A 10,328-nucleotide genomic window follows, 5' to 3' on the forward strand; every position below is an offset into this window, starting at 1 on the left:
TATATATATATATATATATATATATATATATATATATATAGAGAGAGAGAGAGAGAGATCTAAACTTTCAATACGGACTACAAACACTTGAGCACAAGAGACTACAACACTTAAGAACAAAAACATAACGAAGAAATAATCGATTCTCTATACACTCACCACAAGGATTACAGTCTAATAAAGCTCGCTTGAAAACAAGCTTAGTTCAATCAACCATAAGGAAGAATAATTCATCTACGCTTCACTTGCTTATACGTAATTGTGTCCGGTTCATTTTCACTCAGAAGTGGCTACACCGTTTACCATTCACAACCATCTTTAGCTACACTAAATGTCGTACTTGAAACACTCAGTTTGAGAATGTTGCATTTTTGTGCATGCTTCATTTCCCATCTCGAGCTTCGCTAACCCTTCCAAGGCAAAACCACATGTACATCAGAGTTGCAAAGCCAATATCTACTCATCAACGAAAAGCTCAGGTTTATATCATGTCCATGCTTCCTTTTCTCACTACTTGAATTCGATTTTCACATTTGTTGCTCAGTATTTGAGTGCATCACGCATACATCCTGGGGGCCAAAGAGGGATTTGCTCAAAATGTAATCAGCTCATTTGTTCATGATACATTTTTACTTGAAGCATAGAAGTTCATGTACATCAAATGCACTCCTAGTTTACACCGAGACAAGGCTCCTTGCTGGCAAGACTACTTACTATATCATCTCTACTGCACACATACAACAATGATCAACCTCAATAAACATTAATAAGAAGCTTGGAAATCCCTAATCTTCAACATCTGAATGTGATCTTTGTGTGGGGCTGACACTTCCACCTCGAGTGATTTTGAGTGCTGTCAAAGCCTTTTGTATTTCCATTGTCATTGCACTATCCACGCTACCGGAGGATAGTTTCTTATGTGATTTCTGTAGATGAAGCTTAAGTGAGCTGCTACTCAGACCCGCACTCACCCCACAGATGGGGCAAACTTTCATCATTGGCTTCCGCTGTTGCCACTCCATTGAAGCTCTACCATGCAGTTTCTTATCCAAATCTAACAAGATCTTTGCAAACCCGTCGTTGGGTTGTGCTCGGCGATGAACCAGCTTTAGAGCGTTCCATGCTTCTAACAGAGTGGAATTCCTGCACCACAGAAAGACCAATTATGTAGCAGATCATTTCAAAAGGTAGTCTTGCAGCCCACATACAAAAGTAGTGAGGACATTCCATATCAGAGTATATTGCACTCTTTACTTACTTTCTGAGCATTAGGTATGCAAGCACTAGCGTAGCACTTCTACTTTTTCCCTCGAAGCAATGGACTAGGACCTTCCCTCCTGTTTGTTCAACATGATCAATAAACTCAATAGCTTCATCAAAGATGTTGGTGATGTTGAAATCTTCACTGTCACATATCTGTTCAGAGAGTCATGCAGCCTTATGAGGATAGTTCAGGTAAAAAAAATATGATGAAAAACATACAGATGTTGATGAGGTATGAACGAACAAAGACAAAACTCACTAAAATATGACCAAGTACACAAAATATTGGATACAATAAATAGTCAAATAATGAAAAACACTAGCTTGTAGGGTTGTCCCCTTGATCAAAATTTACAGTACCACTATCAGGGAATATGTCTAATGAAGCAAACCTGAATTCTAGATGTTCGGCAATAGAGGCTATGCTAGGTGTGACCTATTAAATTGATCAGAGGTTCAAGGAAGAAGTTGACTTGCTTTTTCTTTCATTTTGTTTGTTTAAGAGACTTAAGAATATGCATTTCTAGGAGCTAATATATCATGACATAACCTTCATGGGCTGAAGAGATGTGTAAGGAAATATATAAAAAATTACCCTAAATGAAGATGAACAGACAATTGGAGAAGAAGTAAGAAACTACTTACGGAGAAATTTTTGTACTCGAATAGATCAGGAAACTGAGAATCTGACTGTCCGATCTCACTGGAACACAAACATAATATATGAGTGATTCCTAAGCTTTGCAGTGTGTACACAGATCGTGCAGCAAGTGCTCCACCAATAAACAGGCTATTTGTGATTCGAGATGGCCTCTCTGTATTTGCAGCCTCTGATATCAATGAAATTCTCTCGAGAATGTGCTCAAGTCTGACCTGTTAATAAAGATAAAAGTGAAAGAAAGAAAACACGAAGAGAAAAAGAGAAGGGACAATAGCTTCTGAGCGACATCCACCCTGAGCAGTGTAAAAAATTTAAATGTACAAAAGCAAAATTACCTTCAATTCATAAGCATCAACTACGCCGTTATTGTCACTACCCTCAAAGAAGCCAGCACTAAAGTTGTTCTCTTGGCAAAGTTTGACGGCATCGCTCTTTAGCATTTCATTCCACTGTTCCAATTCTTTGCTCGTTTCAGCATCAACCTGAGCAGTATAATATAAAAACACTTAAAAACTTGTATTATAAAAGGACAGTATCACATAGCATGGAACTCACCCCTCCCAAAGGAAGAACTCCGAGTATGTTATGTACATGTATCTCCTTCTGTTGTCTGGTATACATGCAAGTACATTATCTAGTGTTCTAACATGAAAAAAGAGCAACCCTGGAATCAAACATACAACTCCCCTTGACAATAGTATTATTATCTAAATATCTAATAATAATTATTTATTTAGACAGAAGACACTTCTACACATGATATTATCGTAAGTGTGAACTCTGCATGCTAGAACTATGAATAGCAACTATTAAACTTCTCAACTAAGTTTGCATATTATCATCGGTGGTATGATACAAAGGACAATTTACTATAAAATTTCCAACCTTGGCATTTTTATGAAAGTCCCGGAGCTTTGCTGTCAAGCGCAGACAACGGAGGGGATCTGAACTTGCACTCCCTTTCCATAATTTTCCGTGCCAATTCTCCCTTGACATGGGAGAGCTGCAGTCACAGTTTTCTTTAAGTCCCGAAGTTGAGGACCTTGTAGCAGTTCTCTGCAATTCAGAATCACTAAAATCTGACTGGTTCTCATTGACAAGCCTCTCCTTACATGGTGTAGAGGGAAAACAACCAGTTCCAGCAGCTTGTGATGGAGACTCAGTAACTACCAAATCCTCTTTCTCAGACTCCCCTACTTTATCTATAATATTGAAAAATATACGTATCAAATTGTCCAGTTTTTGATGAAGTGTGAGCAGAAAGATATGGAATCCCTGCAGATCCCTAAGAGCACGTTTGAACCCACTACGGAATTCTTTAACAACTGAAGTGATATCCATTGCTTGTGTATCAGATGCATCAGTATCTTGTAGCAGAGGACGTCCTAATTTCCCTAATGTTATCTCATGTAACAGATTAGAGGAGTATTCAGAATTGTTCAGTAGTAACTCAACCAACTTTGGGTATATTTCCTGGTCATTTGCACGTTTTCCCGCAGGAGGTCGACGAGGAACGCCAGAATCAATAGCCACAACTGGAAAATCAGAAAACATTAAATCATCTGAGACTTGACTCTTTACGCTCATTTGACTAGACCTCGGCGACTCCATAATGTCTGAAAGATCAGATTTCTGTGTTGCCAATCCTGCATTATGCAATCTGATATCTACTGAAGTTGCCCTTCTATCCTTTTGAAGAGCTCTGATCACTCTTGGTTTGTATCTCTTGATGGCTGAATCAAATGCTTCTTCCAATCTGTCCATATTTCCAAAGTCCATTTTGTCTGCAAACAATAGATTTGCAGAATTTCCACGCCATCTGAGCTGACGACAAGGTAGTCTATCTTCATTTCTGATGACAAGGTCCAACAACAAAATCCTACCAAGAGAAGCTGCTGTTTTTTCTGCAGTTTCCTTCGCCTCAAATACACTTGAGCTTTCGAGTAAAGGAGATCCATGAACATAGCTGCATAAATGAAAGATTTGGTCTTCAAAACACCATATGAAAGATCCAGTTATCCACTGCAAAACATTTAATAATGCTGCACATCATGGAGTGTCATGCTTTATCATTAAATCAGTAGTATAAGTATAAAGCAAAGGCTGAGGAGGAATCATAACATGATCTAGAATGCCTAGGCAACATGCTAAATTTATATGTAATGATCCTAGCAATCAACACAGTTTTTTTCCATGGCTGTAACTAGTCATGTGCATCCTGGGTAACAGACTCATGAATCTATAGGAATGCTTCCTCAAATGATATAGAACTTCTGTAAAACATAGCACAATGGATAAATAAGCCTATGTAGAATATAGTCATATTTTTCAAAGCACAAGATGGTACCATGTCATCTACTCAGTGATATTGTAGAATAAATTCAATTAACACTAGATGGTGAACATTGTGTATATTAAAAGCAGGGATAACTGTGGTATTTGCATAAAGTTTGTGCATTTCTATTGGGCAAGCATTTCATGCTGCAAAGTACCATGTCATCTAATAAGTAAATTGCAATCTTAGTTATACCTCATGAGCAAAAGGCATCGGCTAAGTTCAAGAGCTTCCAAAAGTTCCGAACATGTCATTTCCCCACATTCGTCTCCTTCTGAAACTGCTGCTTCTCTTGCTTTCTCTGTGGCTTCCTTCATCTGGAGCCACTCCATACTACAATTATGTATGACTCTGGCCTGCAATGTCCAATAGAAATTACACAGAGAAGAAAGAAACATTCTGGCAAACATAATAGGATAGCCTGATTCACAAGGTAAAACCTGTGGAGTTCGAACTCCAAGCCACTTTGCAAATTCGTAACCTAGACGTTCAGACTGTGTGGCCATTCTTGATGATGATATCTTTATACAAGCCGCTGCTTCTTTAGAAGAATTATCATCCGTCCCTGGTTGGTTGAAAAGGGCAAAGAAAACAACTCCCCCTGAATTCACAATCACCTATATGCAACAGAACTGAGAGACGATGAGGCAACATCGAGAAGTACATAAATAATAATGACACAATTATTTGATTCAATTCAATAAACATAAGATGTCCCATATGTAACTGAAGAGGATTGCTTACCTCCAGAGCTTTGTTCATTTCATCCTCAGACTGATCAGTGCTACTACTGTGTTCTGTGTGGTGAAGTGAAGAAAGCCAATCCCATGAGAAAAGACTCGACTCAATGTCCAATGTAGCAGCTTTACCAAGTCTTTCCCAGAGATTGACTTCTGTGGTATGCTCAGGCGACGCAGGGCCTTTCCATTCCTCACTAGACTCTCCTGCACTGAATGCCAACCCAATCATGATCACTACTATGTTCCACATTACAATGCACACATTTGTAAACACAAGATAACACAAAGTTAACAGCAACCTAGGAGGCATTGAGTCCACTCTTAACGGGCGGCGAGGGAAGCCAGAGGCATGGTGTTTGGAACTGCGTTTACGGACCAATTCCAGCCATTGAGTGATTTTAAAGGCCGGTCCAGATGCAATGTCACCCAACATATACAAGACCTGCATATTCCCAAACCACATTTTACATCAACCATTGTTTTGTTTCTCCAAAATCATTAACTATCAACATTACAACATCACACACAGCATTTCAAAGCAAAAACTATGCAAATTCAAATCACTCAAAACTAACTAACCCGGGAAGTGACGGTAAGAGGCAGAGGAGCCTCGAGGTCATCAGATCCAGGGTCCAAATCCTTGTCTTCCTGCAATTTCAGCATGACCCAATTCGTTTTATGTCTAAACAAATCGATCCCAATAAAAAAGATTGCAACTTTATGCAATGCACTAAAAACCCAGATCCCAAAATCGACAAGAAATGAACCCAATGTAAAATAAGCAATAGGGTACAAGATTTTGATGATCTGGGTTTTAAACAAAAGGTGTATATATATGTAAAAGAAGGGTTTGGACCTGCAGAGGGTTGATGATTGCATGCTCCTCCTGCTTTTGCTCCTGTTTTGCCATTATGTATATTTTTGGGAGATTAGTTTTCCTTTTCCTCTAGAAAAGATAATGAGAGAGAAAGAGAGAGGGCACCAACTCTCTCTCTCCTTGCTTGGAGATGGAGAGAGTTTAGAGAGAGAAACAGAGGGAAAAGCTGTTTGCTTTATATAACCAATTTGGTGAAGTTGGCGCCTTTTCAGGGCTCTGCTCTTCTCAACAGTTCAAATAGTCACTGTAACTAAAGAGGTGGTGCACTGGCTACAGGTTTGGTCTGCAACTCTTGTGTAAGATTGAGATGGGGTTTTGGGATTTGGTAGCTGTTGCTGTTGCTGTTGCTTCAAGCTATGCTATGATGAGAAACACGCTCTAACAGTTTCAGTTTCACATAGTGCATTATTTTGGGTTGTTTATTTTGGGGTTTGTGACTGTGTGTTTATATAATATCGTATTACTGAATCCTATAAATATCCACGGATCCGACTGTTTTGATTTGTAGCTCTTCTTCTTCTTCATCTCCAACGGTTCATTCTTCTTTTGGTGGAAAACAAGGCGAACAAATTTTCCATAAGAATTCATTGATCTATTAAGCAAAATCGTCATACATGTGTCTAATTACCAAGGATTGACATGATTAGATCTCTGGTCAAGTATTGCATTTTGCATATTTATTTTCTCACCTCTCCATGCATACGCAAGAGTAAAAACCTAAAATAGTACCTGAACTATTACGAAAGGTATTTTTTAGTACTTATGAATTTTTTTATTTAAAATGGTACCTTAAGAATTGCTCCGTTACTTGATATAGTACCTCAGTTAGTTTTTTCATTAAGATCGCCTACGTGGCATATATTTAAATGGTATAAATACCTAAAATGGTACCTAAGCTATTGCGAAATGGATTTTTCGATACCTGTATTTTTTTTTTACCTCAAATGAAACCCCAATATATGCTTATATATGATCGATAGGTAAACTGTAAACATAATAAACATATTATCACTATAATTCATAAATATATTATATTTTTCTTTATAAACATAATATTTATATTTCTCTTATGAGCAATTTGCTTATAAATAATTATAAACATATTACGTTGTTACTACATATTGGACTTTCTTTATAAATAGACCTATTTTTATGTAAGAAAATATTTATGGATAAAATGCTAATAATATGTTTATGGGTTTAATTTATATACATATATATATATATATATATTTGTAGATCAAAAAGTAATTTAGAATTTTTGTTTGGAGTAAAAAAGTTTATAGGCACAAAAAAATGTCTTTCGTAGTAGATTAGGTACTATTTTGGGTAATTATACCATTCAAATATATGCCACATAAACGATCTTAACGGAAAAACTAAGGGATGTAGCATATCAGGTAACATAGCAATACTTGAGGTACCATTTCAAGTAAAAAAATTCGTAGGTACCAAAAATACCTTTCGCAATAGTCCATGTACCATTTTAGGTTTTTACCCCCATACGCAATTGGGATACAAATTTGCCACGGCATTTTGGTGAGCAAACAAGAGTGGTCGGCAAATTGTATCCACGTAATTGTGTTACACACAAAATATCTCTATTTAAACCCAACAAATTTGGTCATCATGGGCAAATGACCTAAAGGGGAACCCTCGAGAGCCAAGTCATCAATAAGTGCAAAATTGTTATGGAAGATCGATCAGTGATGGAAGTATCACATCGATATACTTAAGTTGAGGTATGTCATTGATATTGTTAGTAGTTGTGCTGCTTGTGCATCATTTAGCATATATTATTTTTGAGAAAATATGGTCGAACAAAGTGGAAGTTTTATTATCACCTTCTGCATGTGTGTAAACAAAAATGCCGTGCTGTACATCTAACAGAATGGAACATCTTCTCAGCAATCATGCATGAATATGAGTTGCAGATTAACTTGCAAACCAAATTAATTTTGGGTATCAGAATACTTGAGGTAGAGGCCTGCCTTGAAGAAATGACTTGAATAGCACGAGTGATCTCTCAGGCTGTGAGAATGGTGCTTCATGAGAGGCACCTCTGATGGTAGCAAATGAAAGTATGTTCCCATAGACTTGAGTCCACCCACCAACCTGTACAGAATAGGTCACAAATTAATCCAATTTATACAAGGCAATTCCTACAATGAGGAAAATAATAAGCATTGCAAATTACCTGCTTTCCCTGAAACCAAACTCTATAAGGGACAGTGGTGTTCAGTCCCAACTCCCTTGCCAATCTGTCGACCAAGGTTCGGCTTCCGGTCAATGGAATTACAGAATCCTGATCTCCACTGAATTGAGAAATTCCTTTAGTTATGGTTGTAGCAAATGGAAGTAAATGTCAGTATCAATTTGATTAAGATCTTGAGTTCATGACATAGTTACCTATAGACTAAAACTGGAATTCCAGCTTTGACAATCGATCCAACTAGTGAGATTGTAGGGATTTCCAGGTCGAGCATTTGGTAGTCCAAAATGCTAGGATCAACATATAAAATAGAAAGTATTAGATTTTTACTTGGTAACTAAGAAAATGTAACTTCATGTATAAATCAAGTAAATGGAATTACTTGCTGCAAACATCCCATCTTCGAACTCCGACAAGCTTAGCATGGAGAGCATTCTGCACATCTTTTCGGTTCAAGTAGTTCACGATCTTGTCTTCTACACACACATCAATCCGCTCTGTCATTTGCTGCCACATTAATATATGAAGAGTCAGAAGTGTAAGAGCTAGCAGAGAAGGCACTTTATATAGTTCAAAGTGTGAGAAGGCTTACATTGGGGCTTATAGCCTTTGACTGAGAGAGCACAGATGAAATGCAGACATCAAGAGTGACATCATACTTGTCCACAAATTTACTGGTTTCTCTGCTCACTAGGCTCATAACTCTTGAACAAACAGGTGAAACCGAGTCTCTATAGTACTCGCTCACGTAGCGAGAATAGTTGCAAACAGAAGTGAACATTCTGTATGTTGAGTCTGATATTAGTCCATGAGACCAGAAATACTCAGCCCTTGAATTAAAGTCAGTGGCGTATTCTAGCACAGGGTTACCCAACTGCATGTATACAACACATATAGTTATAGAGGTTCATATAGTTCATATGTAAGATGTCAAGTACTAAATGAGAATTGTTTGTTTTTTTCACTTAAAATTGAAAAGTATTGAACTTCTACTCACAGCTAGTCCTTTTAGATTGAACAACTTCTCTTTGCGGTTAGCTTCAACCATAAGCTTTGCAAGTTGAGGGATGTAGTGACCTGGTATCAAGAACCAGCTAGAGATTAATTAAGTAAACAAAAAAGGATAAAGCAGTCAATTCTAAGTATTATAGGGTGCATGCATGGGAGAGTTTACCTGCATAACTTTCTCCAGTTAGAAACAAATCTCTGTGCTTATATTGAGGGAACTTGTTGAACCAGCGTTGTAAGAATACAAGATTGTCCCTGGCTTAAGAAGTCAAATGCAGACACAACATTCAAATATCAAGATAGAAGCAGTTTGAATCATGGGAAGAACAAAACAAAAGTGCGCACAGCGTATAGTATTTTCCGATAGAATTAATGTTTTATCTGTCACTATTTTTAGTATTTTCAAAGCCTAATGCAAGAAACAGAAGGAGAAAAGTGGACAGCAGCAAGAAACTGAAGGATGAAAATCCTTGTTTTTGAACAGAAGTACCTGTTGCTTTATCATCTACTGCCACATAGTTGGAGCTATGTCTGGAATTAGAGAATCCCACACCAATTGGTGTCTCTAAATACAACATATTAGCCTCTGCAAAATCAAATTATAAAAAATAAAAAAAATAAAAAATTAGTAATCATATTATGCAAGAAAATAGATACAGTATCATCTCCAATTCTCCATAGCATTACCTCTATTCCAGCTGTACTCATTTCTAACTAGGACTTGACCATCTGGTCTAAAAGGTCCATTTTCAGAGAAGGCCCCTACCCCAAGAGAAGAACAACCAGGACCTAAATGAGACATAAAATAACCCCATCAAGAAACCACATTGTGAATTTGAGTTTACATGGAAGAAAGCAAAAGGGATAATGCTACAGACCTCCATTTAACCAGAGGACCAAAGGCTTTGAAGCTGGGTTTATCTCTGCTTCAACAAAGTAGTAAAATAGAGCTTTGTGGTTTTTCTGATGATCGCCCACAGAAATATAACCAGAAAAGTGTTGAAAGCCCACATTGGGTTGTCCTGGAAGTCTAACTATCTTGTGATCATGGTGATGAGATGAGGACTCAACAACCTCCATGGCAATGAAGCACAGCTGAAGCACAAGCAGTAGAGCCATTGCCATTGCCATTGCCTTCATGGATGAGAGGGAGAGAGAGGGAGAGAGAGAGAGAGAGAGAGAGAGAGAGAGAGAGAGAGAGAGAGAGAGAGGAGGTAGGTAGGTAGTAGTAG

General features: G+C 37.7%; 2 protein-coding genes across 2 annotated transcripts; both read right to left on the reverse strand.

Annotated features, from left to right (window-relative positions):
- Positions 1–569: 569 nt before the first annotated feature.
- On the reverse strand, positions 570–5,909 carry LOC101312826 (dual specificity protein phosphatase PHS1-like). Its single transcript, XM_004298484.1, has 11 exons — positions 5,856–5,909; positions 5,579–5,647; positions 5,299–5,441; positions 5,004–5,208; positions 4,700–4,876; positions 4,455–4,615; positions 2,810–3,890; positions 2,260–2,406; positions 1,909–2,136; positions 1,259–1,416; positions 570–1,143 (listed from the first exon to the last, which is right to left on the reverse strand). The coding sequence occupies exons 1-11, from the start codon at positions 5,907–5,909 to the stop codon at positions 786–788; spliced, it is 2,781 nt and encodes a 926-aa protein (XP_004298532.1). The 3' UTR covers positions 570–785.
- A 1,932-nt stretch (positions 5,910–7,841) lies between these two features.
- On the reverse strand, positions 7,842–10,322 carry LOC101313115 (serine carboxypeptidase-like 45-like). The gene is made up of 10 exons (XM_004298485.1): positions 9,975–10,322; positions 9,784–9,885; positions 9,587–9,682; positions 9,263–9,355; positions 9,086–9,165; positions 8,681–8,962; positions 8,471–8,595; positions 8,286–8,378; positions 8,074–8,191; positions 7,842–7,991 (listed from the first exon to the last, which is right to left on the reverse strand). Exons 1-10 carry the CDS (start codon positions 10,234–10,236, stop codon positions 7,842–7,844), a joined length of 1,401 nt encoding a protein of 466 aa, XP_004298533.1. The 5' UTR covers positions 10,237–10,322.
- Between the last annotated feature and the right edge of the window lie 6 nt (positions 10,323–10,328).

This window comes from Fragaria vesca, linkage group LG4 (assembly GCF_000184155.1).
Source record: "Fragaria vesca subsp. vesca linkage group LG4, FraVesHawaii_1.0, whole genome shotgun sequence".
Classification (NCBI taxonomy): domain Eukaryota; kingdom Viridiplantae; phylum Streptophyta; class Magnoliopsida; order Rosales; family Rosaceae; genus Fragaria; species Fragaria vesca.

What these genes read in the sequence shown, in the direction of transcription:
- LOC101313115 (XM_004298485.1), bottom strand. Translation starts at nt 10,236, where the DNA reads ATGAAGGCAATGGCAATGGCAATGGCTCTACTGCTTGTGCTTCAGCTG. An exon ending in GGTCCTCTGGTTAAATGGAG is followed by an intron (nt 9,886 to 9,974) that starts GTCTGTAGCATT and finishes TGTCTCATTTAG; the next exon opens with GTCCTGGTTGTTCTTCTCTT. An exon ending in AGTAGATGATAAAGCAACAG is followed by an intron (nt 9,356 to 9,586) that starts GTACTTCTGTTC and finishes TGACTTCTTAAG; the next exon opens with CCAGGGACAATCTTGTATTC.
- LOC101312826 (XM_004298484.1), bottom strand. Translation starts at nt 5,909, where the DNA reads ATGGCAAAACAGGAGCAAAAGCAGGAGGAGCATGCAATCATCAACCCT. An exon ending in ACTTTCATAAAAATGCCAAG is followed by an intron (nt 2,407 to 2,809) that starts GTTGGAAATTTT and finishes TATACTGCTCAG; the next exon opens with GTTGATGCTGAAACGAGCAA. An exon ending in TTGATGCTTATGAATTGAAG is followed by an intron (nt 2,137 to 2,259) that starts GTAATTTTGCTT and finishes CTTTATTAACAG; the next exon opens with GTCAGACTTGAGCACATTCT.